General features: G+C 47.4%; 9 protein-coding genes across 9 annotated transcripts; 4 read left to right on the top strand and 5 right to left on the bottom strand.

Annotated features, from left to right (window-relative positions):
* Positions 1 to 824: 824 nt before the first annotated feature.
* On the top strand, positions 825 to 2,416 carry N7473_012161 (MATE family efflux transporter; the record flags this gene model as incomplete). The annotated part of the gene is made up of 2 exons (XM_057158100.1): positions 825 to 1,461; positions 1,533 to 2,416. The coding sequence occupies 2 exons, from the start codon at positions 825 to 827 to the stop codon at positions 2,414 to 2,416; spliced, it is 1,521 nt and encodes a 506-aa protein (XP_057003950.1).
* Positions 2,417 to 2,875: 459 nt separating this feature from the next.
* On the bottom strand, positions 2,876 to 4,351 carry N7473_012162 (uncharacterized protein; the record flags this gene model as incomplete). The annotated part of the gene is made up of 4 exons (XM_057158101.1): positions 2,876 to 3,041; positions 3,097 to 3,464; positions 3,532 to 4,050; positions 4,121 to 4,351. 4 exons carry the CDS (start codon positions 4,349 to 4,351, stop codon positions 2,876 to 2,878), a joined length of 1,284 nt encoding a protein of 427 aa, XP_057003951.1.
* Positions 4,352 to 5,124: 773 nt separating this feature from the next.
* On the bottom strand, positions 5,125 to 6,331 carry N7473_012163 (TauD/TfdA dioxygenase family protein; the record flags this gene model as incomplete). Its single annotated transcript, XM_057158102.1, has 3 exons — positions 5,125 to 5,282; positions 5,334 to 6,050; positions 6,103 to 6,331. The coding sequence occupies 3 exons, from the start codon at positions 6,329 to 6,331 to the stop codon at positions 5,125 to 5,127; spliced, it is 1,104 nt and encodes a 367-aa protein (XP_057003952.1).
* Positions 6,332 to 7,192: 861 nt separating this feature from the next.
* On the bottom strand, positions 7,193 to 13,986 carry N7473_012164 (type I polyketide synthase; the record flags this gene model as incomplete). The annotated part of the gene is made up of 8 exons (XM_057158103.1): positions 7,193 to 7,240; positions 7,308 to 9,566; positions 9,674 to 12,063; positions 12,125 to 12,152; positions 12,222 to 12,575; positions 12,633 to 13,301; positions 13,352 to 13,637; positions 13,694 to 13,986. 8 exons carry the CDS (start codon positions 13,984 to 13,986, stop codon positions 7,193 to 7,195), a joined length of 6,327 nt encoding a protein of 2,108 aa, XP_057003953.1.
* Positions 13,987 to 15,238: 1,252 nt separating this feature from the next.
* On the bottom strand, positions 15,239 to 16,066 carry N7473_012165 (uncharacterized protein; the record flags this gene model as incomplete). Its single annotated transcript, XM_057158104.1, has 1 exon — positions 15,239 to 16,066. One exon carries the CDS (start codon positions 16,064 to 16,066, stop codon positions 15,239 to 15,241), a length of 828 nt encoding a protein of 275 aa, XP_057003954.1.
* Positions 16,067 to 16,905: 839 nt separating this feature from the next.
* Positions 16,906 to 18,438, top strand: N7473_012166 (questin oxidase family protein; the record flags this gene model as incomplete). The annotated part of the gene is made up of 4 exons (XM_057158105.1): positions 16,906 to 16,977; positions 17,038 to 17,353; positions 17,422 to 17,820; positions 17,897 to 18,438. 4 exons carry the CDS (start codon positions 16,906 to 16,908, stop codon positions 18,436 to 18,438), a joined length of 1,329 nt encoding a protein of 442 aa, XP_057003955.1.
* A 2,495-nt stretch (positions 18,439 to 20,933) lies between these two features.
* On the top strand, positions 20,934 to 21,867 carry N7473_012167 (uncharacterized protein; the record flags this gene model as incomplete). The annotated part of the gene is made up of 2 exons (XM_057158106.1): positions 20,934 to 20,978; positions 21,070 to 21,867. The coding sequence occupies 2 exons, from the start codon at positions 20,934 to 20,936 to the stop codon at positions 21,865 to 21,867; spliced, it is 843 nt and encodes a 280-aa protein (XP_057003956.1).
* Positions 21,868 to 22,572: 705 nt separating this feature from the next.
* On the top strand, positions 22,573 to 25,043 carry N7473_012168 (MFS transporter). The gene is made up of 4 exons (XM_057158107.1): positions 22,573 to 22,860; positions 22,934 to 23,861; positions 23,923 to 24,364; positions 24,417 to 25,043. The coding sequence occupies exons 2-4, from the start codon at positions 22,934 to 22,936 to the stop codon at positions 24,724 to 24,726; spliced, it is 1,680 nt and encodes a 559-aa protein (XP_057003957.1). The 5' UTR covers positions 22,573 to 22,860; the 3' UTR covers positions 24,727 to 25,043.
* Positions 25,044 to 25,047: 4 nt separating this feature from the next.
* N7473_012169 (CRAL/TRIO domain protein) lies at positions 25,048 to 26,467 on the bottom strand. Its single transcript, XM_057158108.1, has 2 exons — positions 25,686 to 26,467; positions 25,048 to 25,629 (listed from the first exon to the last, which is right to left on the bottom strand). Exons 1-2 carry the CDS (start codon positions 26,383 to 26,385, stop codon positions 25,283 to 25,285), a joined length of 1,047 nt encoding a protein of 348 aa, XP_057003958.1. The 5' UTR covers positions 26,386 to 26,467; the 3' UTR covers positions 25,048 to 25,282.
* Between the last annotated feature and the right edge of the window lie 56 nt (positions 26,468 to 26,523).

The raw sequence follows: 26,523 nt of genomic DNA on the forward strand, positions 1-26,523 counted from the left end.
CTTGCAGTGATAGGCGCGTCATGCATGAACAAGTGTTGATCTTACGAGATAAAATTTCCAAGCGATCGTAGTTCAATCAGTGACGCTTGCCTTATCTCTTCCTCTGATTGCTCCGAAGTAGATGCGCTGGCTAGGTTGGCTCGAAGCGGGACGTATTGGAACGGCGGTAGAAAGATGTTCGCATGTGTAGCTTGCGAACCAATCATCAAGTGGTCTCTATGGGGCTTGCATGTTAACAATCGCAGCCAATCGTTAAGGCCTCTCGCCTTTCAATCAACCTTCCTAGTTAGGATAATGTCTGGAGAACGAAAACCCCGCCATGTCATCAAGACAAGATAGCAACCCCAACGGTGTGAAAACTACATGACGATGATTTCTGTTCACGTAATTGATAAGCTTCTTGATATCTAAAGAATATCGAGGTACATTGGTGTCCTAATTTAGCCGTTCCGCTTCAATGCAAAGCATCGATGAGAGTGAGGTTGCCGTCTCGACATCTGTCCAGGAGATATCCCACACCCGATCTCGGACGCACAGCATAGTTCCGAGTCCCCCACTTTCGAGACGAATCCTTAGTCTTGGAGCTTGTAGGTACTGACTGGTGTTGCATTTTGGTTATTAGAGGTGGGCTGTGCTTGAATAGAGGTACTCAGCCAACCAACATAACGTCCACCTTCATTGTACACGTCTTTTCCGAGTGGAAGGTTTTCAAATCACTGTAAGAGCGGGTGTTAATGGCTCTTTGGCTTGCCTTGATATGCCTTTCGTGTGCTGACAAACAATTTAACCAGTTTCTGAATTAACGTTTCTAAATAATAACGAAGATGCCTCACGCTTCCGAGGGTTCTCATGGACCTGCTCTCGATGAAGAATCCAACGAGTCGATCGGCACACCTCCGAACGAGTATACTTCGCTTCTCCCCAAGCCGATAGATGAAGAAGATGCGAATCAAGTAGATCATGTCTGGCGACGAGGGAATTGCAAAGTGACACGGACGAAACTACTGTTGATCGAGTTCTGGAAATTGACGACAAGTTCGGTTCCTGTCATACTGGCCTACACGCTGCAGATGAGTCTACAAACCGCCACTGTTGTCATAATCGGACATTCATCTCCAATGAATTTGGCAGTCAGTGCCTTTTCGATGATGTTTGCACTTGTTACTGGCTGGATGATTGCACTCGGCGGAACAACTGCTCTGGATACTCTCGCTTCGTCCACATTCACCGGGAGCGGAAACAAACATGATCTTGGAATTCTCCTCCAGCGTGCATTCTTGGTTCTTGGCTTGCTCTACATCCCAGTGTGCATTCTATGGGCATTCTCAAATGCATTTTTCCAGGCTCTTGGTCAGGACCCTGAGCTCTCTTATCAAACTTCTCGATTCTTGACCGCTCTCATTCCCGGCGGCCTGGGATATATTTACTTCGAGACCATGAAGAAGTTTTTGCAAGCTCAAGGTGAGAGAATGTTCAAACGGGTTGTGATGGTTGTGTGATTGTATTGGATGTTCTAACATATTACGATACAGGGATAATGAGAGCCGGAACCTACGTTCTCATGATTACCTCACCACTAAACGCAGGCCTGTGTTATTACCTCTGCTACACCCTTGACTTTGGACTTCTGGCGGGACCCATCGCTACAGGAATCTCATACTGGATGTCATTCCTCCTCTTGGTGTTGTACGCTCGATTTGTTGCCGGTTCTGAATGCTGGGGTGGATGGTCATGGGCAGCCTTGGAAAACCTGGGAACCTTCACAAGACTGGCCATTCTGGGATTCTTCCACGTCGGCACTGAATGGTGGGCATTTGAGATCGTTGCTCTGGTAGCTGGGCGACTTGGGACAATCCCTCTTGCTACACAAAGTGTTATCATGACCGCTGACGGAATTTTAAATACAATTCCATTTGGGCTCGGCGTTGCAACTTCATCTCGGCTCGGTAACCGGCTGGGTGCACGCAATGCGAAGGGCGCATCAGTAACCGCTCACTCCTCGGCTGCTCTGTCCGTGATATATGGAGCATTGGTCCTCACTGTTTTGATGGGCACCCGTGATCATTTTGCAAAGATCTTTAACAGTGACCCCCGAGTCGTCGAATTGACTGCTGAGATCATGCCGTTTGTTGCGCTGTTCCAAATCGCAGATGGATTGAATGGAAGCTGCGGTGGAAGTCTTCGAGGGATGGGTCGTCAGCATCTGGGTGCTGCGGTGAACATTGTCAGTTACTACTGCTTTGCACTGCCTTTGGGTATATACCTGGCCTTCCATGGCTGGGGGCTCAAAGGGCTTTGGATAGGCCAGTGCGTTGCGCTATACTGCGCTGGAACCCTGGAGTGGATTCTCGTGGCACTGACGAACTGGGAGACTCAAGTTCACAGGGCGTTCAAGAGAATGGATGTGAGTCAGTAGTATGCTTTTACTTGGAGATTCTTCGCGATTTCCATACTCAGTCATTCATCTGTGGCTAGAATGAGGCGATAGGCGGTTCGGAATTCCTGTTCTTCTGCGCTATTGCATGATTACATTAATTTTCGATTCTATACGCTATGAGAGATTCCACTTGAGCTCTTCATCATTTTTCGCATCCCATACTATTCAATTTCAAGTTAGCTAGTATAAGAAGCTCGTGGATTTGATACTGGGCTCTGCCTATCAAGCGACATTTGATGTAGATAGAGCTAGGCTTTGTAAAGTAAAAGTGAAGGAACAATCTTTATTTTTTGATGATCAAAAACAAGAAGTTTGGAAACAGATGTTTGAGATACGTATAATTTATTCCTTGCATCGATCGCTGTACACCAATATATATATTTCTGGAAAATCAACGATCAAGGATCAAAGAGCGCTGTGTGGAATCCATCCAAAAGATCATTGGAACTCAAATTCAAGCAACGAGTTGAACGACCCAGCTTCGGCTCCGGAAGTGACCCCCTTCAAGATGAATCTTGGACTAGCTTCCTCGAAGAGTCGCACAAAATCACTTACAGTTCGCTCTCGAGCATCATGAGCGGCAAGCATAAATTGATCCTCGATCCTGTGTATTTGTTAGACATAGAGAAGTGAATCAAAAGGAAGGGCAAGGGCCGCACAATATCATTTTGTTTGTCAGGGTGTTGATTCGTTTCGCTGGCGGATCTGGTAGAATTCCTTCGCTGATGAACACCTTGGCTCCAGGCCTGAGCGCAGGAAGAAGAGCCCTGAGAATGGCTACTGAATCCGCGTCATTCCAGTCGTGGAGAATGTGTCGGAATATATATCCGTCCGCAATGACAGGCTGTTCTTTAAAGAAATTGTGCTGTTCAAAAGTGATTCGCGATCGCAAACTCGAGTCTGGTGAGCGCAGTACGAGCTTTCTGCCCATGTCCAGTGCATCGGTATTGTTGTCTTGAATTATGAACTGGGCATTCGGTGCCAACGGCGCGATAGTCAGGACGGTATGGCCGGATGACCCACCAACCTATTACTTTTAGTCACCATGGAACTTGAGAGCAAAATCCGCAATGGGCCTAATGTATGTCACTTACATCGATGATCGTCTTGGATCCAAGGCTGGACCAGTCCCAAGCAGCGCCAAGCTTATCAGTAGACCACAGGGGAGTATTCACGCGACCCATGAGATATTCATGGTATTTTCTATTGAGCTCCGTCGAGTGTGCAAAGTACTGGAACAAGTTCTCTTCGGTTCGGTAAGCCAGGTTGAAGGCGGTTTCAGGTACTTTGTCAGTTGTTTCGTCCGTTTGCATGAGCATCGTCTCGGGTATTTTCATCAATATATTCTGAAGGAACTCAGTCCCGAAATGCACAATGTTTCTTAGATGAGGATTGCTGGCTAAGGCCGCCGAAGCAGCAGAGTGTGCGATGCGACCAGGCTCGGTCTCGCGGAAGAGCCCATTAGCGATTCCATAGCGCACACCACGAGTCAAGACATCCTCTGGGAGCCGCGTGGCCTTGGAGAGCTCCGGGAAAGAAATGGAGGAGTCAATTGGAACATGCTGCGGGACTTCGAACCGTGTGAGAAGATCAAGGTTCGCTGCATCTGTGGCCTTGGAGTTGTTTAACGCCAAAGTTAGTGTGATGAAAGCTGCCTCAGAATCACGGAATGCATCAACTTACCGACCACGCTAAACTGAGAACATGGTCTGCAGGACCCATCGACAGATAAATTAAGTCTTTTGCAGCCTGAATGAGTTCATTACGAAGGACCAAAGGTGTTACGCTGGTCAGGTCTGATTTGACAGGGTCGTCGAGACTCGGAGTGACTCCATTTTCCTTTGCGATACTGGCAAGCTTCAGGGCGTTCCCATAGATTTTGGACGCCAGTGACTCCAATGTTGACTCCGCCATTTCTGTACTGTAATCTTGGTTTGTGCCGACTAGAAAATTCTGATACGCTGCCTGAGAATTGACTGATCCCCACAATCAGTATTTGTATCACTGGCTTCACTTGTTGGCGTACTCTGGAAATTTCGTCTTCAGTTCCCAGAATGTATTCTTGTCCCCAAATTAAGCTACAGAGGTTTTCAAAAATAGTTCAAAATCGGCGACTTGACCACCATCAATCGGCGAGAAGGTGGAACTGGGGTTAATCGGCGAGTATCTAGAAAGCGCCGTTGGTGCCCCGCGTCCGGCGACATTGAAGACACTTTCTCAAGACTAGAGTTCTATCTTTAACCTATAGATTAGTAACAATCATTAGTTCTAGAAATAAGAAAAGAAACAAACAAAGATCATAAAAATTGATTCTATTTCTAAATGCATCAATATTCTAAACGTCCATGATAAGAAACCAAGCGAAAGGAACCGGCAGCCAACCGGCAGCCAACCGGCAGCCATGGTGGTTATGCCAAAGTTGAAGGGGCATCCAGTAAACAACTCGTATCAAAATATGTGCATTGGTGCATGAGGCCGCACATGATAATAGACTCGTAGGAATGAAGCTCTAAGGAGAACCTGGTATGCTTTATCTTACGTAAGTCAGCTATCGTGTGAAAAGATTTGGTTACAAGGGGTGCCGATGCTCAATCATGTTCGATAAAAATAAGACATGATAATCTTTGCAGTATGGTACAACAAGCTTTTATTTGCCTTTGTGTAGCATATGATCTAACAAAACTCTCTCAGGTACTCTCAGCTGCCAATGCTTTCGCCCTCGATGTACTATGTGGGTCCAAGTACGGCTTCTCACCGATACCAACCGCTCGGTGACCAAAGCGCTCCCCTAATCCTTCGTAATCAAATGTGGCAGTGTGGAAAGCTGATCGATTATCCCAAATCGCTGAAACAATCAGTAAGACAATGAATATCGTTATAAGAGCAAGATACATACCGATATCGTTCGCATTCCGCCACTTGAATCTCACCTGAAGGTCATGGTTCTCAAGGATGGTGTTATAAAACTTCTTCAAGAGCTCTTCTGACTCGCTGGAACTGAGCTCATTGATCTGCTTAGGGAATGGCCCAACAGCGTAGATACTCTTCCAACCAGTCACTGGGTTCGTGCGTACAACAGGGTGCACAGAAGACAACTCTCTCCCAATATTGAGTGGATTCCCTCGTGCCTCAGTATAAATCTTGACGTTCTCAGGATCTGCCTCAGCAGCTGCAATAAACCCTGCACCGCTATAGGTCGCCGTCAAGGTCTCAAAAAACTTCTGATACGCGGGGGAGAACCGGTCGTAAAGCTCGTACCCGGATGCCCAAAGGGTGTCGCCACCGGACTTTGGCAATTGGGTCAACCGAAGCGAGGTATAATCAGCCGGAGCAGGCTCAAATTGGATATCGGAATGCCACTGAGCCGAGTCGTAACGGCGCTTGTTTGGCTGATTTTGGTGGCGAAACAGCTTCTTTCGGGCAAGAGAGCTGATGGTGCTCACTTGGGCGTCCGAGACTCCGAATTCGTTTGTGTTGTTTAGCACCGGGTGAATATGAAGTGTTGAGTCGGCTGGCTTTCCAGCCAACTGGCCCAGTCGGTGAACTAGCTGCTTCTGTAGATCATCGGTAAGATTGTCTTGGGCTCTGAAGAAGACAACACCCCGTTGGGAAACTTGGGTAGAGTTGTCAGAAATGAAACTTTGACCGAATCTTGAAAAACTTACTCGTGATGGCAAGATCCTGGATAAGATCGTCTGAGTTTGCGGCATTCAAAAGATCATCCACGATGTTGACGTTGATGAATTCACGACCGATCGCAGGCGTTGTATCCTCGGAATTGAATTTGTCCAACGCCCCGTTCAAGCGCAACGGCGCAGGATATTGTACCTGTTCTGAGGAGCTGCCATCACCAGGGCGCAAAGGAAGCGCAGGGTCATGCACTAGGGGAGCCATTTGAGCTTTGTTCAAAAGTAAATGAAAAAGAATAGTAAGTCGATTTGATAGAATATCGAGTCTTTGGTCAGTTGTTATAAATGTTGATGTTCAGCTCTCCGATAAATCACGTCATGTCTTGTGGAACTTGCATCTTAAGCTACCAGCTTGCCGGCCACGAAAGGTGCGGGGTCATTCATGGTACACGCGGAGAACCTCCATACCGAAATCACTTCTGGGCATCTTCGATCCCATTGACCTCATTCATCAAAATGAAAGATTGTATCGAGCCAGCCTACTAAATCAAGATCGCTCCTTAAGAAGAGCACAAGTCGGCGCTATCGGCTGAAATTAAGGCAAGGCTTGGTTCCTGAATCTCTCTCGAAATCGCTGCTGTCAGATAAGACCAAAAATCTACTCCCTCAATTTCGATCACGAAATTTGACACTTAAATCACACCTATGCGTTGATTACGTGGGCCAGCCGTGCCGATATCCGGGAGCCAATCACTGCAGATGTACTCTGAAGTTATGAGATGGTTTCGCTATCTCTCTCGTTTATTGAAGGATTGCGGAATGCTCCTTTCGCAATTTTCCGTTGTCATCAAAACGGAAGTGGCCGGACCTAGGCCCCCGATTCTATACGTCTGGGCTGGGAACGGATGTAGACCCAGTGTTTCAAGCCCAACAAGAAATGATTCACCAAAGCACATAAAAAATAACCAAAATTTGAACCACGTCTCTCGGGAATGTCAAACTTTCACGGTTCGTGGAGGTGGAAGTCATCTAAAGACAAATGATGCATTGGTACTGGTAAATAAATAAACGTAGCCTACCCAAACTCTATAGTCCAATAGTGTGTTATATTCCGCGATGGATACATTCAAGACATCTGTAAGGCACATGATATCGCGTAACTGAGACCGTTTGCCTTCCGGACAATCAAGGTTAGCGATTCGTCACATATCGGTCTATCGGTCAGGAACTGTATTACTCACATTTGGACCTTGGATCATGGTAAAGTGATTGCCTTCTGTTGCCCTGATATCCAGATCAAAGTGAGGTAAAAGCTTATCCCAACCCATTGCATCCAAGGGGCCATCCCGTCGTAGAAGCCACTCCACAATGGCCTCATCATAGTTCAAGCCTGTGGCCTCTAGTACAGATGCCATCGTGTTTTCAAGACCATCTTTTGCCCAGATTATTGACACTCGCATAAAAGGGTCCTTCTTCAATGGAAGTGGGGTATATCCATCGACAGCCACAATAGTTTGCAGGAAGTGCTGTTTAATCTCACTTCCCAAGGCCAAATTCTCCGACAACAGTTCCAGCAGCGAACGAGGCATTGCTCCGTATAGTAAGCGGCAAGGTGAGTCAATAAGTATCAGTGAAGCTACTTGCTCTCCAGCCTCGAGGATTTGACGAGCCGCTTCAAATGCGTACATGCCACCCGCTGACCAGCCACCCAAGATATAAGGACCGTGAGGTTGAATCCGCCGGACAACTTCAAGCATTCTGGAGGCAGTAGCTGGAATGTCTGTGGGCTCGGAGCTGTTTTTCCGTAGCAAGGGACTATTTAATCCACAGACTCGAAGATTCCTTGAAATTCGAGGGAGCTTAGCGTATGCTGTGGCAAGACCACTCCCGTCAGGGAAGAGAAAAAGCGTCTTACTAGTTGAGTGACTTTCACCTTGAAGAGTTATAGAATCCGGAAGTGACCGAGACGGGCCCTTCTTATGCTGCGGACCTTGAGTATCCCTCGGCGATTCCAGCTTTGGAGCTCCAAAGAGTTGATTTAGGGAGCTGTGAAGCTCCTTGGCCGAAGAGGCATCAAAAAACCCTGAAGGAACCTCAATTCCAATCCTATCGCTCAGTGCCCCCACGATGGAGATTGCCATCATAGAATCTAGGCCAAGTGAAGATAGGTCGTCTGCGGCTAGAATTTCTTCCACGTCTACACCCATCTCGCTCGCAATGATGGAGTAAACTTCTGAGAGACGTGTATCGGGTGGGGTGTTTGGGAAATCTTGAGACCTAGTCGATGCGGAAGAAATCATAGAGTCGCCACTCTCCGAGCCAGGTGTGGGAGGGCCAGGTGATTGATCTGGCAGATATTTGAGTATGTAGCCTCTCAAGTCACCAAAGGTGGACACATCAGTGAACGTAGATGCTGGCAAATGGATTTGAAAGACCTCCTGAATCTGAGACAAGATCGTCATGGATAGCAGGGAGTCGACACCTAGCTCCTGAAAGCTGCTTTTTTCTGTCAACTCTTCAGGAGGAACACCAATTTGCCTTGCAAGCAGTTCCTTGACATCATCGATGATGGATCGTGTATTTATCTCGCTCGGAGGCGGAGTATTGCGTTTGCTTTGCGGTCGGAGAGCTTTGAAGGGAATTTTTGAAGGTCGAGACGAAGGCGACTGGTTGTCGGCCGGAGATGAAAGAATCTTCTCTAACATGGCGCGGGGCACTCTTTGAAATTTGACTTCCCCACAGTGGGCAATCATGCGTTGCCCTTGGAAGATCGAGACATTACCCGCGAAGACCGTGCCCGTCTCAGGCAGCATTCTCACATGAGCCTTATATGAGAGATCCGAGCGAAGATCTTCGCCAATCTCATATGAGCCAATGCCATGGGAGATGTAGGTGTATTCCCTGGGGTTGACCTTCCCAATGGCATTCATGACGAAGCCGGCAATCTGAGCGAGGTTGTCAAGCCACAGGGGAGAGCAGAAGAAAGTTCCCACATCCTGATCTTGGTTCAGAGAAAGTGAAACAACAGCTTCCAGCTTATCTGCGTCGATGATGACTTCTTTCATCCCTTGATACCGCCGATCATAATGTACCACGGTGGAAAAGAGGTTGTAAATCATGTCATGGGAGATGCGACTCGAATTCCCCCTGAGAACGCCGTCTTCGAGGTGGGAAATCCTCTCCAATAGCAGGTATGAAGTTTTGTTCCACTTTTTCACCCATGAAGCGCTATCTCCAAGCTCCATTTCACAGGAAGCATGAGCCTCAATGTCTTGATCTCGTTCGCTCTTTGTCCCCACTTGCAGAGTGATAATTCTTTTTTGAGTGTTCGCGCGTGAGGTGATTCGAAACATTCGAGGGGTTTCTGGTATCTCCACAGGCATTGTGATGGGCTTTGTCATATGCAAGTTAATGACCTTTATACCAGAGACTGGGCCGTCGAATGTGAAGTTTCTTCGAAGATAGTCCGCCACAGTGAGGGCAATATCCACAAAAACACCCTGTTCCAGAACGAGCACTCAGTAAGGATTCAGATTCACTTCAAATAAACCAGCGTCCTTGGATATGTTCGAAACACCGAAGGACAGGACAAGGATTAGTGACTTACCGATGGACATAACGCAATCCCATTGAGAACATGGCCTGCAACTAACCGGTGTAGTGCTGGATCGGTGAAATCTGACTCAAACACAGCAGACACAAATGGACCGTCTGTGGTTGAAGACACAACTTTTTGGACAGTTGTTGTCATCTTCGGCGTACTTTGAGTTGCCTGCAGGGGACCGCTGTTGCCGTGCCGTTGCAGAAGCCAGTCGTTGCGATACTCGATCCAATACTTTTTCTCATCAAATGCGTATGTTGGAAGGCTAAGAAGCTTTGGGGCGCCCTCAAAGCTATTGTGATAGTTTCTCCAGTGGATGGAAAGCCCACCTTCACTCAAGGTCGCCAGGGTCCTGCAAATAGTCGACAGTGGAGGTTCCTTCCTGTGAAGCGTTGGGAGGAGTCGTGATGTAGACTGTAGAGAGGAAGCGATCATGCTGAGACAGATAGGGTGGGGGCCAATCTCAAGGAAAACGGAGTCCGAAGCAATTAAGTTCTCTGAAAGCCCCGATTTGACTGCTTGCACAAATTGGACTGGCTCTCGCGCATGGCGCGCTAGGTAGGACGGTCCGAGGTCATCGAGATTGGTCAACTTGCTTCCCATCAAGGTAGACAGAATTGGAATCTGAGGTGCATGGAAAGAGACACTGCTTGTTTCATTCTCGAAGGGGGCTAGTATTGGCTCAACCTGGGAAGAATGGAAAGCAAAAGGGACGTTAAGAAGGGTGCATCGTATATCATGGGCTTTCAAGGCTCGTTCCGCTTCATGAACAGTTGCGATCGGACCGCTGATCACCACATCTGTCGGCCCATTGTGGCAGGAGACCTCCAAATGATTGAAATTATCGGCAAGAATACCTCGGATGTGGTCCAGACCTCGATTTACAGCCAGCATACCATGCGTCGAAGATTCACACAGGCTTTGTAGCAAAGTTGCGCGCCGACCAACCAAATACAACGTGTCACTCGCTGACAAGACTCCAGCTGCATAGAAGGCGGCGTACTCCCCCAGGCTATGGCCTATGACAGCCGAGGGCTTGATATTCCACGAAGACCACAGAGTGAAAAGTGCCATCTGCAAGGCGACTTGTCCCAACTGTGACTGTACTGGCTGTAGCTTATGGATGTCATCACCACTTTCGATGACGGCATCAACGAATGAAGGAAACCCATGGTCTGTGGCAATCCGCTCCAGTCTAGACAAGTGAGATCTGAATACTGGATTGGCTTCGAATAGCTGTTTCGCCACGCCCGTATAGAGAGACCCCTGTCCAGTGAAAACAACGATCAGTTTGGACAGTCCAACCGATGATCCAATATCTTTCTTGTTGATTCTCGCTGATAATTGACGCTTGGCTTCAGAGGAGGTTGATGCGATAACTGAGACACGCAGTGGGTGCTGCACTTTGCGTGCAGTAGTGGAGTAGGCGAGATCTCTCATGTCCGTACTGGGATATTCCCCAAGAAAAGCAACCAAATTTTCTAAATTTCTGTGAAGTGATGTGATTGATTTGGCAGTCACACTGATGACATGGTCGTGCACAGGAGTCGCGAGCTCAAGATCTCGATGGTGAGAAGACTCGCCTTCTTCGAGAACAAAGCTAGAATTTCCTCCGGCAGCACCGAAGTTATTGATCAAAATCCTACGCTTTCGGGCAGGGTTAGATGGGAAGTCAGTGAGCGTCTTCGCAATCTTCACGTTCCGTTCCTCCAAAGACGGAAAGTTTCGGTTCAGTCGACCACTCCTGATTCCAATATGGGGTGGAATTTGCGATGTCTTAAACAGCAAAAGTGCTTTGATCAAGGCCGAGATGCCAGAGGCGGATTCTCCGTGCCCAATGTTTGGTTTAATTGACCCGACATACAACGGCCTCTCAGGCGGTCGACGTGAGTGGTTTGGAGCGAGGACATTCAGCACTGATGCCATTTCGGTTGAGTCGCCAAGTTGAGTTCCCGTTCCATGCAACTCCACATAGTCAATATCTGTAGGCTTAACTGCAGCCTCCCGAAGCACCTTGCGGAAAAGAGATTCTTGGGCCCCAGCGTGGGGCTGTGTGATAGACGCTGCGTAGGCCGAGTAGTTTGTGCCCGCTGCTAGTATCACCCCGAGAACATTGTCATTGTCTGCCTTGGCAGCATCAAGACGTTTCAGGACTATGGTAGCAACTGTCTCTCCACGACAGTAGCCGTCTGCCTCGTCGTCGAAGGTTTTGCAAGGCCCATCACTAGAGACGAAATGTCCACGCGAGAGACCTGCATACATGTCCGGGCTGTTGAGAAGCATCATTCCCCCAACAACGGCCATGTCACACTCATTACTCCAGATTGATGTGCAGGCAAGATTGAGGGCCGTGGCACTAGATGCGCAAGCGGTGTCAACACTCACACTAGGTCCACCTAGGAATGATCACATTCAAATTAGCTTGATACGCGTCATCGGGCCATTGCTCATATTTACCTAGCTGGTTTGCACGAGAGACTCGTCCCTGTTTTGAAGATTAGGGATTAGCATAGTGAACACTCTTGTGAGTAAATTGTGGGCTGGGATTACTTACAGGTCCGAATGCACGAATTACCCCAGAGACATAGTAGGTGTCAATTTCCTGCACTACATTCACGTCTTTGTAGTCGTCGGTTGTCTGTCCATAGAAACTTCCGATCCTTTCCATCTGCGTTGTTGGTGTTTGACCTGGTACATAGCCAGCAGCCTCCAATGCTTCGTACGCTGTGACCAAGGCAAGTCTCTGCTGAGGGTCTGTCTGCATAGCCTCTCGAGGAGACATGTTGAAAAATCGTGCGTCAAAGTTCCCCGCGTCTTTCATGAAGTTTCCGTACTCTGTTGCACTTTTATTCTTGTCTTTTCCGTCCTTTGAGACATACGTTGATGGACTGAACCGATCACTTGGTATCTATTAACCATTAGCTCCGATTCTGTTGTTCAGCAAGTTGCAGGGGATGAAAATTACCACTTTGTGACAATCAACGCCATCAGCAAGGATTCTCCAAAGCTCGTCCACGCTATTGGCGTCCGGGAAGCGACCCGACATCCCAATAACTGCGATTGGAATATTCGAAGCCCTCCTTGATGATTCTCCGTAACTTTGAGTCGTTGTGTCGCAGAGTTCAACCTTTGACTGAAGTAAGTTTTGCATGGTCGAGGCAAACAATTTGTGAGAATGGACTGGACCAAAGCAATGAATGTCATATTTTGTGACATTCAATGAAGTCAGGTACGAAGCCGTCCCTTTCATGAGATCAGACCATTTGATAGGTCGAGCCAACAGGTCCTGCAAAACATCATGCAAGATATCTGGTGGGCTTTTGCCGCCGACTGGACAGCCCGAATATGGAGACAACAGTGCAGAGCTAAGCTTCAACTCCTTGTTGAGTCCCGGGGTTTCGTCAAAGCTAGCTATTCCCTCGACCAGTTTGGCAAAATCGCGCTCGCTGTAAAGATGAGAGGCATGATAGGGTGCAAATATGGGAATATGGCGACCCTCACGATTTGACTGTGTTGAATTCAGAAACTCAGAGATTAGCTTCTTGGCAGAAACTAGTGTTGTGGGAGGTCCTTGAACAGTGACAGTGCTATCGAAGTCTGCTGTGATATAGGGTCGCTTCCGATTAGATTCTGCCTGTATGGCATGTCAATAAGAGTTCTTGTTCAATATATCGGTAAATTTACCCATTTCCCGAGTATTGAGAACAGTCCATCCATAGGCAAAACATCTTTCTCAATCAAGAGTGCCCACGAATCTTTGCCTCCCTGAGCTTCCAAGTCTCCACCCACAGTGAAAACCAACGACCCCAATCGTACCGCAAGTCGGACTGTATCAACAGCTATAGGGATAAGTCCATGGAGGTTTCTCGCTAAACTGACTGCAACCGCGGATAGCTGGCCTACGCAGAGTCCGATGGAAACACTATTGTTGACAGAAGGGAATTCGCATTCTGGATGATTCTCATACCATCTGGGCCCTTATTAGATTATGCGGAGAACAGTTGAATTCAGACTGAAATCACTCACCCTACAAAATGACCCAATTGTACAATCACCAAAAGTGCTGGTGACAAGACACGAAGAGCTGGAGACCCGCTATCTTCGGCATCCACAATATCGGACAGCCGAGTGAATCGCAGAGCATCTTGTTGCACATCCTGCGGGAAGTGACCGATACTTTCCCGTAGTACTTCTTCGGACAACGAAAGGAAACGTCCAAGTAAAGAATCCCTTGCCTGGGCTTCAAGTAATTGTGACAAAGAGGATATGATTGGTAGGGTGGTGTCCCCAAAGAAGATAATATTCCCGCTAGAATCCATCTTGGAGAGGCGTAAACTGTTGAAAGTCTACTCCGAAGTTGACTCACTGTAGTTCTAATTAGATACCATCTATGACCATGAATTTGATGTTATAGTACACCACTGATCATTAACCTTGACTGCAGGTGGCTGAGACAGGTGCTTACCTGTGGCTCCACTGCATTGTCGCCTAATGCCATTATCCGTTCTTCCGCCCAGGACTTGACTAACCGGGGAATTTGTTCACATTCATTCTGATTAAATACGGGGGACTTCCTTGTCGAGTACTGGTTTATTTTTACTCGCCGGCGCTAAGTCCTTTACTGTTGAAGTAATCAGCCACAACTTGCATACCTTGAATTCACTATGGTGACGGTTTAAAAGTCTGAATGTAGAGACCAAGGAAACCTCCTAAGCAGACCCCTTTGACCTCCTTTGGTTTCAAGATTTTTGTAACTGTATTTCAGTGGCTTGGGCAACAGTAACTGATTCCATTTGTTAATCTCGCGACTGGCAAGACGAATTTGAAGACTTTTCGCGGTTGTAGTGTAGCGCCTTTTCAAGACTTATAACAGAAATTCGCCGGAAAATCTGATGTATATCCTAACTATTGTTTCTGGCGCCGGTCGTCCAGGAGATTTATTCGAAATTTGATGATTAACTTGATTTTGACTCAACGATTCCATAGTTACCATTTCGTGGGGTTGCAGTCAATGGTGGCTTTTGTAAGCCCTATCGGTGCTATACTATATGTCGTATGCGGCCCCGTGACTATGATAAAGTTCAGGCCTCGTGGCAATCCGAGAAATAGGTTCATATCGAAAAATTCCGTCTATGATAAAAAAAAGAATTATCAGATAGGCTTTGAAGCTAAGATACAACGATCAAAATATAGCATTCAAAAAGAGTACTTAGCATAAAGAACGAGAGTCAAGGGCAGGTACATCATTACGTCTGAGTCTCAACAAGACTGATGTAGCATTGGATAAACTGTAGCTATCTGATAATTATTCGCCCTTTTCTTGGATTTATCTTTCTCTCTTCCAAAAATGTACGCTAGAACGGGGATGTCTATAAGAGTAAGCGGAAGAAGATCGACGTGCAGATATATTTAAGAACGCCCTCGCAACCGCCGGTAAGCATCGCCAGGTTTGATGATTGGATCACGGAGGAATGGAATGCAACCTTGGGAATTTGGACTTCGAATTTTAACTAGCAGATGACTAGAAGCTACTCTAGAGAATATATGAATATATGTCCCATCAGTTGACTTTTACACCAACTTCATGCCAGAATTGGTCTCTGCGACGCTGCCAGTAACATTGGTGTCCTTCATGAGCCATAAAAAGGCTTCTGCGACCTCTTCCGGAGACCCGATTTTCTGCAGAGCTGTGGCTGTCTTGATCCAATCAAAGAGACCCTTCCTAGCGTCCGCTTCTTGATGATCCCATAATTCCGTCTCAACAAACCCAGGACTGACAATGTTGACGCGAATTGGCTTCAAATCCAAAGCCAAATTCCGGGTCAGCCCTTTAAGGCTAGCCGCATAAGAGGCGACCACTGGCCATCCCGCAATTGGCTTTTCAGAGGAGGTTCCGGTGGTCAAAACGATTGAAGACTCGGGCCCAGGGTTCAAATATTTTGCGCCGACTTGGGCCACAAAAAAAGGCGCAAAAAGACGCATTTGCCCCGCATCGCGCCAGTATTCTAGTGAGATCTCGTCGTATGTGAGCATCTTTGGCGGCTCCGTTGCAGTGAAAACAATGTGATCGAGCTTTCCGACCTTTGCAAAGAGCTCTTCAATGTCTTGCTTGAGACTGCTGCGTGAAAGATCACAGACGAAGCCCTGAACTTTGCTGGCAGGATAATCTTCCTTGAGTTTCTTGATTTTCTCATCCACACGACCCTGATTCGAGGAAGAAATGGTGACATGAGCTCCAGATGCAAGGCTTGCTTCGGCAACAGCATAACCCATTCCAGATGTGCCTCCGATAATCAAGACATGTTTTCCAACGAGCTTGTGATATTTGGAAGCCATTTTCGAGGTGGTGAAGGTGTTCAACTCTGGGTCGGGAAATCGAATACGACTTTTGAGGGGCATTGGGAAGAATAAAAAAATATTTCAAATCAAAGTTCCGTGGAAGCAATATAGATATCGATTGATAGTTTCAATCTCCAGTCTCATATACATACATTTATTCACTTAGATCACATCTATCAATCCTGCCACTAATCAATAACGACCGGGCAAATGTCGATCTTGGAAGTCTCCACTATCGGCGACTTTATTAGAGAAGACATAAATATTCGCCGGGGAATATGTCAACACAGTAGACTAACTATCATTCACCTATCTTACATTTCTCTCCTAGTAATTGGGGCCTTGGAAAATTGCTAACATATCTGGCAGTTGATTTATGAGTAGTGGAGTGCAGATACACAAAGCTATGTGTCGCGTGCGGTTTTCTTCCGCGCCGACTCCATAATCGTAGAAGTTGCAATTATTAGTGATCAAAGTCGTACGATTCTATATGATTGATAACTAATTCTTCGAGACCTTTAAAAAAAAGCACTCATCCCTTGCCGATCAATCCCTCAAGGATAACTCCCCATAGTCACCGAAGAAAATAAAATTCTGTGCGCGATGGTGTTCAACGGCAATAGAGCCCTCAAAACACTTGCGTTTATTCGATTCCAAAACGTAATCTACCCTCATCCCTACCTTATATTCGTATTCTGTTCTTTTTATATCCTCTCCGCTCACGTTTGATGGGGATTGTTTCATGTTCATTTGCTTACTACTTTTTTACGCTCCAAATCCTTCCAATTGCTACATATTCAATGGCTCTTGAGCTAGAACCTACTTCGCGTTTCCACTTCAGTCCAAGCGCAAATGCTGGATTAAAGCACGCAAAAAATGTAACAGAGGAGTCTTCCCGCATGCTTGAGCGTGTTCTGGAGGAGAATCACGCCAACCACCACATATTCACTACAACCGAAGACCATAAAGGTGTAGGTAGATCTATACCATTATGTGACGATTATCAGAACTGACAGGTCGTATCATTTCAGGTTTACTTTCATAACCATATCGCACACCATGATATCACTATTTGGGCTCTTGGTGCCAGCCCAGAGACCATTCGATCACAACATGATCGTAACAGTCTATATCAGAGAGGCGCGATGGAAGTTCAAAACACACTCGTTGAGGATATGACTGAACCGTCAGTCTTCAAGAGGTGTCTTGGCAGGGAAGAAAACTTTCTGAATTTCTGTCTTTTCTTTGAGAAAGAGATCGATCGCATTGGGTACCAAGCCGTATTGCAAAGATACCTTGTTGATGGCAGTGCTATGGCTGATGATATCCTATGCCGCATTTATATGGGTAAGTGACGTCCCACATGATCGTCATAATCTCCTATGCTGATGAATTTATACTTCGATAATTGAAAGGCTACGTACACGGTATCATCCATATCGGCATGGCCCTAGAGTTCAAACAGGCTAGATTGCTTGCAGAGGGTTTTGCTCAGGCATGCGTCCATCACGATTGGTGGTATACGGACTACCTCACGGAAGCGGAAAAGCTTTCCAAAAGACAAGTTGAGCCCCCGCTCCCATTAAGTGCTTGTGTGGATCTCGCTCGGGCGAACGATAAGATTCGCAATTGTTCGAGCCCATACTACCATATGCAAAAGAGAAAGATTACTGGAGAAATGTGCCTCGATCTTGAGCCCGCTCGCGATGGTGTGCTGAAGAACGCAGGTCCAGATTTAATTCGGGTTGCTGCGCGATATCGCGTCGACCCAAATGACTTAGGGAGAGCAACTGCTGAACTTCAAAACACTGCGGGTGAGTTTGAGTCTCTAGCCCTAGGCAGGTGAGTGACGGCAAAATGGCTAATCACGGTATCGTCTTCTACTCGCAGTATATCTGACGGCCGGAGCTCAGCGCCCGCCGTACGTTTGCGCATTTGACTTTTTTCTCTTGCACAGTGTAACATCAAGTATTGGTCACACAATGTTCCTTGCAGAACCCTCGCTCACTCCCGAGCAAAAGGCTCGGCTCCTAGAATACACTGGCCGAGTGTACTTGCTGTCGTATGCTGGACAAGGGTGTCCGGAGATCCGTCTTGACTGGTTGTCATCGCATCCATCTCGATTACCCAATCAGGGTTGGGATGAGGTATTTGATCGGGCGTGCTACCACGAGGACGACGGCCACATGTGCAAGCTTATTCGGTGCATGGCCCACGCCCAGGACACCTCGAAGCCATATGATCATCTGCCCGAGTTTCGGGTCAAACAGTCTGTTTTCTTAACCGCAGGAATTGCGGCTATTGACTCCGGTAGCTCGCAGCCCATGGATGGAACAAAACATTTTGATTTCATTCGTGGCGCTGGGTTCGCGGAGGCTTGGCAGAAATTTCCTAAACGAGTTGGTAATCCAGCTGGAAGACCCCACCTGTAGTCTTGTGAAAAGAAATCTTCTCGGCTCTTACATAGTCGAATATTTGCGCTGGTTATGGTGTTCTCTGTTATGCACGATTCTATCGGAGATGGAGATGGAAATAAAATTGTTTTACTTTCTCTCACACAGTCTCGAATCACTTATCTTTGCACTCTCAAACATTGCATCTAGTTCAAGTTGGGTACCTTTGACATGCTATTTCAGTAAGTGAAAAAGCTGCTAGCTCGTAATAATATAGCTCGATTCGCTTTCCCCTGGCCGATGGAACCAAGGGTACGATTTCGTCCCGGCTAGTTCAGGTAAGGTCGGGACGGGCCGAAAAGCGATGTGACAGCAGTATACATAGGGGCTAGGAGCAGCAGATCTTTGGGCCAGCTCTGCCAATGGGAAACATCAGCCCATAGTTTGAAGAACCGCTATATCGAAACAGAAAATCTTCCGAGGCTAGAACCACTTAAGCACGGAGAGTTCCAAACTTCCGATGTCCCGGTGCTGGCCCGGAATGCGGGGCCCTTACTGTAAGTAAAGTACTATGTACAAGTTGTGTTTGGATTACGCCATTTCTGCAGCCTTTAGCCAAGATAAACCAGTACCTTTGCTCATCTCCGCCGTTGCAGTAGTGACATCGTCTTCATATCTTGATACTACCCAGGTCAGTTATGCCTAAGATCGACATGTATGTGTCGAAGATACGAGTAGTGGCGTCCAATAGATGGACCTAGATTTGAACCGTCTTATCAAAATTCTCCACCTTTTTGGTTGAAGAATAAGAACAAACGACCTGATAAGCGAGAATTTGGAAACCTTGAGAGCTTAAAGCGACTGCCAAGCTATGATCTTTACCTAATAGGTTTCGATGGCCGCCCCCGACGACTGTAGCGGGTGAGACAGCTGAGATTGGGGTCGATCCAGGAAAAGGATTGACTAGCAGGTTAAATGGCTCTGCAAGCTGATACTACCCTTCGCTAGTCTATAATTCGAAGTCTTGGCTCGTTCAGGCCACTTATACAGTAGTCATATCTGGACATAGACAATCAGGGTTGTTGGTCATTGCGAGAGTATGCCTTATAGCGAGATCAGAGGTACTGCGACGACAATTCTCATATTCTAATTCTATTCAGGGTGTTAGCGGCATCAGAAGAAGATACAATCAGACTGGAATCTTCAGATGATTGCCAAGCCCACCAGCGCCATCTCATGCTTACTCAACGACCCCCAAACCGCTTGACGATTCCCCAATGGCGTGCTGCACGTCAATCACTCCTCATGCGTGGTCGGAGAACCCGTCTTACTGCATATGAGCTGCTCTAGCCCCATGAGAGTGTTTCATGCATTGCAGAGATGAACAATAAACTTGAAAAGCTGTGAGATGGTGAGAAGAGGTTTCTCAGATCCACCCATCAGATTACGACAGACTTGCCAGGATCGTGTAGGTAGGAGCAATGAGAAGTAAAAACATTGCGATATCGATACCGCTAGGGCTGCACTAGGAGGACATGGAGTCCTTGAATAAGTCTAATTCTTTCCCTGTAACTCTGCCAAACTCGGCTCAGAGCACTTTTCGGGCTGTGCAATCGGCAATAAGGGTCATTGAGGCGTGGATTAGGTGGCGTTCGTTGCCACCTACGAAACTCGACACACGGCTAATGTCGATCAATACTCAACATCTGGCCCTAAAGTGTCATCATACTTCCTAGGTAACAGTGGGATGTCGTCTAGATCCAATTAGTCGTCCCTTCGCTTCGTGACGTCTCCACTAACTAGCCGAGCTCGCAGGAAACAGACAGTGTGTGGATAGCAATCGACGATAGGCCGAGCAAAATAACAATCGGTTTGTGTGGCAGGGAATTTGGAGCACTCGACAAGGGTAGATGGTTTGTATCGCAAGGCATAATTATCTGCTAGCATGTGCACAATAACATCCGACTCTGTCAAAAAAGTTCACATTATCTATTCACTTTAGTCTCTAATCCCAGTGCTTCCATTTCCATTTTCCCAGCAATATTGCATGAGAAGTCTGAAACATACACCGAAGCATGGAGGGATCAAATTCGCGCAAAGTTCGATCGGCCTGTGACATATGCCATGCCTTGAAGATGAAATGCTCTGGGGGAGATCCATGCACTGGATGTGCAAGATCCAAACAGCCCTGCATCTACAGCGAACCCAATCGATTGGGCCGACCGAAGGGCTCCAAGAATAAGAAGTCACAACGGCAATGCAGTACATCGAAGAGCCCTCGCAGCAAGCAGAGAGACAAAGGCAGAACAAACTCCCTGGAGTCGGATTCATCACCAAGGCCTTCCCCGACAGAACACGAGGTAGCTTTGGGATTAGACGGGCTACTCTCTTCAGATGATGTGAACGGGCAGCATGACTTTCTGGACCCAAGCGCATTTATCGACATAGATGACCACACCATATTCCCATCGGCACCTATATCAGAGACTTCCTGGGATCAGGCACCAGAATTGTTTCAAGGTCTAGATGCAGGAATGGGACTCAAACCACCAGGTCTCAGCACTTCCATGTTTTCCTTGGTGAGTCTATTCAATGGTCAACTTGTAGCTTTACTTCTCATTAAACACCTTGCGATCTATATATATCCTAACAATCAATTTTCTTCTTCAGGGAGAGGGAGATGACTTTCGACGTGCGATGCAGGCAGCGGATCTGCCTTTCTTCAACGAACGACCTCTTATGCCTCAAGATCCTATTTTTAGTGCTTTTCCACGATCGAAATCAGTATCGGATGACATGGGTTTGACGGACCATTGTGCATGTATTGGAAACCAGGCCAAGTTTTTGTCGACTTTGAAAAAGATGGAGGGCAAATATTCCCCGGCACCCGTTCCTGTCATTCTTCAAGCAACTCAGGATAGCCGGGTTCTCTGGGAACGCCTGATGCATTGCTCCTGCTGTCGACGCGATCGTGACTCAGTGGCCGTATTGATGTTTGCGATGGGTTTGCGTAACATTATCCGAGGTCTGCAGTGCCTGATGCTAAATCACCAATCCTCGCAGCATTCAATTCCTCATCCAAATTCGGGCCAGCACGCAATTTCAGGGCACGGCCCAGCAGCTTTCAGCAATGGCTCAACCACGCATATAAATGGAGTCAACAACCGAGATATGATTTTTGACAACATCAACCACCGTTCCAGCACTTTGATGAAAGACACAATCCGAGTTGGGAGCTTCGAGGTTCCGCAAGAAGAACAGGCATTCTTAACAGACGTTCTAATTGCTCGGGCGTTGAGCAAAATTAAATCTATCCTCGAGTCCATGATGGGCTATCTTGAACGAGTCTCTGATTCATCTTTTCAATCCCAGCATGGCGAGAAGTGGCCCGTACACTTTGTTCTGGAGGATTTACAACGATCAGTTCTCGTCACTGAGGGGTCTGTCAGGGAAATTATTCAGCGATGAGACGGTCCCAAGATTTATAGAATATCTTCTCGCTAGTGTTAGACCTTTCTTGACTATTAAACAAGACTTGCCCGTGCTACCAGATGACAACAGGTACCGATGATGAATATGATGACATTACTAAACACTTCGATGCTACCTACCATACTCTAGTGGCAGATCTAGAAAGGGATCGCCATGAGAGCATGCCCTATTAATGCGCTACTACGAAGAAATACCACACTAGCAAGAAGACTCATTGCATTTTTGTGTAAGAAATGTCAAAATACTATCTCGCACCGTCACCGACAGGTCAGCTATGCACAGGTGTTGATTGACAATCTCAAAAGTCCCTGTTCAATGAACGATGAACTGGGCAAAAGCGTAATTTGGTCAACAATTAAATCCACTATTATGATCCCTGCCGCCAAGATCTGGTCGGGGGCACCCGCCTCTTAATTCCACCCGCGTCATTTCCGGGCCCTTTTCGTATCCTTGCGCAACGCCGGAATTCCCAAGTCTGGACTAGCCAGCTAAATAGGGCGAGTACTAGCGGGAACGGAATCCGGTGGGGCACGCCTCTTTCTATTATTGGTCCGAATTCGTCATATCTCCATTTTCAAAAAGCTTGGCAGAGCCTTAAAATCAGGGCATCGTCATTTATACAAAATTACAGCTTCACAAAGGCCAGAAAACAGCCATTTGAACACCCCCCGATTACAGCTCTGTCGCATTCCAAAAAACATTGGCAATTTGATTTCAAATCACAGCATCCTGCATTGATAATGATTAATAATGCGAAACAGACCGGATTCCCCCCAATTCGTCAGGCTCGCTTATCTCGGCCTTTTCATTTATTCTTTTCACTCATCCATAAGTCGCCCCCCTAACATTCGAGAGTGTAAGATTTTTTTGGTTACATTGAGAAGCACCTTTTTCACCAGTGTCTCTTCAAGCATCTATCTAGATCCCCTGTGTTGAGCAATCGAGTCCTCCACGCGGGCCTTCGCTACGGTAAGTATACAGAAAGACACCCTTCATAGCTCTATCGGCACCAATTGACTTAATTGAAATGGCCCAATCACAGATGGCGATAGAAGATTCAAAGACATCTCAGCGTCCTCGGCTCCCTCTCTACAGACTGGTTGTGTCGCAGAGTACCATCACCGACGATGTTCTCGAACATCAATGGGAAGGAGAAGGGACGACTGAAAGCCCGTATCTCGTGGAGTGGCTACACGACGATCCACGCGACCCTCATCAAATGCAAGAATGGCTCAAATGGTCCATCACTCTTCTCCAAGCCGCCTCCTTCCTCTCTATAACATTCGCTTCGTCTGCACTTTCCGCCGCCAATCCCCAGATTCAGGAAAGGTTTGGGGCTAGTTCCGAGCTGGTGGTTGCAGATACCTCGTTGTTCGTTCTAGCCTTTGCCATTGGCCCTGCAGTTTGGGCGCCTCTTTCGGAGCTATATGGTCGACAGGTGATATATTTTATCACATATGGAATGACCACTCTCTTTGCTGGAGCGACTATCGCAAGTCCCAACATCGCAACTCTCTTAGTACTCCGATTTTTGTCTGGCGCATTTGGATCATCTGCCATCTCCAATGCTGGTGGAGTAGTGTCCGACATGTATACCGCACGAGATCGAGGCCTTGCGACCATTGCGTTCATTGGAGCTCCGTTCCTCGGTCCTAGCCTTGGACCTATTGCTTGCGACTTCCTGGCGGTTTCCAAGGGTTGGAAGTGGGTTCAAGGACTCACTACAATCTTTAACGGAGTGGTGTTCTTGGTGGGAATTTTCCTAATTCCCGAGACATACTCTCCCGTTCTCCTGCAAAAGAGAGCAGCAAAGCTCAGCAAGATGACCGGTGCTGTGTATAAGAGCCGACTGGATGTGGAACAAGGGTCTAAAACAGCCAGCCAGGTCTTTACAAAGACAATGGTGCGCCCGTGGATTCTGTTGTTTATGGAGCCAATCGTGTTGCTCCTTTCAATTTACATGGCTATCAGTAAGTTGAACAGTCGTTTGAAAGTAACTGCGATTGATCATGCTCATCTCTTACCCCTTAGTCTACGGTACAATGTACATGGAATTTGCAGCCTTCCCAATCGTGTTTGAGGAAGCCCGCCATTGGCCACAGAGCACTTCTGGGTTGTCTTTCATAGGAATGATGATAGGCCAAATACTCGGATGTGCTTATTCTATTCTGGACGATCGCCGATACAAGAAGATCGCTGATAGTACTAGCTATGGTCGTCCTCCACCCGAGGCACGGCTGATCCCTGCTATGGTCGGAGCTGTGACGCTACCTATTGGCCTGTTCTGGTTTGCGTGGACCAACTTTCCCAGAATCCACTGGATTGTCTGCCAGATCGGAACGGTTTTCTTTGGGTTCTCTCACGTCTCTATCTTCCTTAGCGTGGTCAACTACCTCGTCGACGGCTACACTGTCTATGCTGCCTCGGCGTTGGCAGGAAATGCTGTCATTCGTGCTTTGTTCGGCGCAGCCTTGTAAGCCTTTCTCCCCATAATCTAATGTCCGAACTAACAACGTATGCTTTAGCCCTCTCTTCACGACCCCGATGTACGATCGCTTGGGTATCCATTGGGGCTCCTCGATTTCAGCCTTTCTCGCGGCTGCATGTCTCCCATTCCCCTGGGTATTCTACAAGTACGGCCCTGCGATCAGACGCCATTGTCGATATGCGGCTGAGTCTGCCCGTCAGCTCGATGCTCAGACTGATCGGATGAGGGCTCAGGCTGAGCAAAAGGCCGCAGGCGAAAAATCAACTGAGCAGTCCGCGCAGGCTGCAAGTTCTGCTTCTGCTACAAGCAATGAGGAGACCAATCTTCCTCACAAAGACTTGCCTTGAGACAGATGCGGACCGCCGTTTTGAATTTTGACTTTGGTTTTATCAAAAGGAAATCATTTCTCTATTTCCCACTGGAGGGAGATAGCTTTGACGGATGGCCTGTTTCCACTTTACACACCACACCAATCAGGAGTTTGGGACCGCTTAATCTTTTCGGGTCTTTTGTTGTGAATTTAATGTGCATGGGAATAAATTTGGTGAATAAGTAAACTGCAATGCAAATGTTTCCTACCAATCAGGTGCGATCTGAATTCATATTTTTCGAGGTTTTTATAGCGGTCTTCGGCCAGCTTCGATCCTTTCTTTTACAATAAACAGGTGCATGGTGCCAATCAATGCCGTAGTATATTTGTACTTCTATTAGCAAACTAATTGCAGAATCCGAGAGGTATATTGTGTCTATCAACAAAATGCAAGGGCTGTCCAATACCATGCAAACATTGACATGTCAAGAATTAAAATAAGAAAAAGTGCAAACACATGGAGTATATGAAAGCCAGAATGCTAAATGTGCGCACGACCGAAATAACAGTAATTTGAATAAAGGATCCTCGGGTTAGACTGAAGCTTCGGCCTCGGTCTCGGCCTCAATTGTAGTGCTCGGCACCTGGGCCACACTTGGGATATTCTCGCCTTTGAGGTAGTTCTCGAACTCGCCGATTTGCTTGCCACCTTGAACCCATCGCTCGTGGTAGCCTTTACGGCGGTATCTGGCCAGCTCGTTAAGGGCAGGCCAGTAGATAGAGTGGTCATATTTGAATTCGAGATCGCCACCCACGGGCTTCATGAGGTGGCTGGGAGGAACGTGTTGGCGAAGGTCTTCGTTGAACTTGAGCTTCTGTCGTGTGTTTGGGTCGATGAAAGGGGTGATCAACTTGAAGAAACCCCAAATGAGGAAGGGAACTACGAAGAATATAGGTTAGTAAGGGCTTCAGAATCAAATTGCGTATTTCTCTCACCATTGGTCACCAAGGCACGACCCAATCGCTCGGGATAGTGGTTTTGCAAGATATCGAGAGTCTGCTTTGCCTGGCCAATTGTTGCATTCTGGCCAGACTTGGTTTCTTTGAAGTTGACCAGAAGAGCCAGAGTCTCTTGGTCGGGTCCCATAAGGTCAATAACGCGTTCCAGCATGAAGACGAGATGCTGAATCTGGCGCTCGCTCTTCTCGGTGTTCTGGTTGGAAGGCAGAAGGTATAGACAGGGCCGACCGTGGATATCATAACCCATGATCACTTGCTTGCCTGTTTCGTTCTCAATTGAGATATAATCCGGTGTCAACTTCTCCATTCCATATTCCCGACGCCATGTCAATGTGCGTTGAAGGCGAGATTCAGCCTCGAAGACGTTCCACTTGGTCGCACGAAGGTATCGGAGCAGGCATTCGCGGGTCAACCACATGCGCTCGTCGTCGGTAATTGGCTCACTCTGTGCATTCTTATCGGCGGTAGTTGGAACTGTGGTCCAAGAAGAGACCGTCTTCAGGACAGTCTCATACTTGGCTTGCTGGTCTGGGGTGAGCTTCGCAGGCGGCTCGGGTTTGGCTGTGTCGACGGGGTGGGCGATGGGCGTCTGGACCACAGATGGGGCAGTCGAGGCATCACCATTGTTGGGCAACGGCACAGCCGCTTTGACATCAGTGGAATCATTGACAGTCATGGCGCTCGACGGTGGTTTCTCTGCGCGATGCACGGGATAGCTTCAAGGAGCAAGTTGATCTTGAGACACCGCTGGATAAGTTGTCATTCGGCTTGATTGGTCAAAAGGCCGATTCTCTGGCCCACTTTTCGATCTTCT

This window comes from Penicillium subrubescens (genome assembly GCF_028828155.1).
Source record: "Penicillium subrubescens strain IBT 31985 chromosome Unknown utg000010l_segment0_segment0, whole genome shotgun sequence".
Lineage (NCBI taxonomy): Eukaryota > Fungi > Ascomycota > Eurotiomycetes > Eurotiales > Aspergillaceae > Penicillium > Penicillium subrubescens.

Coding starts and splice junctions, on each gene's coding strand:
- N7473_012168 (XM_057158107.1), top strand. CDS start 22,934: ATGGCGATAGAAGATTCAAAGACATCTCAGCGTCCTCGGCTCCCTCTC. Junction 23,862..23,922: donor TTCAATTTACATGGCTATCA/GTAAGTTGAACA, acceptor CTTACCCCTTAG/TCTACGGTACAATGTACATG. Junction 24,365..24,416: donor GCTTTGTTCGGCGCAGCCTT/GTAAGCCTTTCT, acceptor CGTATGCTTTAG/CCCTCTCTTCACGACCCCGA.
- N7473_012169 (XM_057158108.1), bottom strand. CDS start 26,385: ATGACTGTCAATGATTCCACTGATGTCAAAGCGGCTGTGCCGTTGCCC. Junction 25,630..25,685: donor TCGTGCCTTGGTGACCAATG/GTGAGAGAAATA, acceptor TATTCTTCGTAG/TTCCCTTCCTCATTTGGGGT.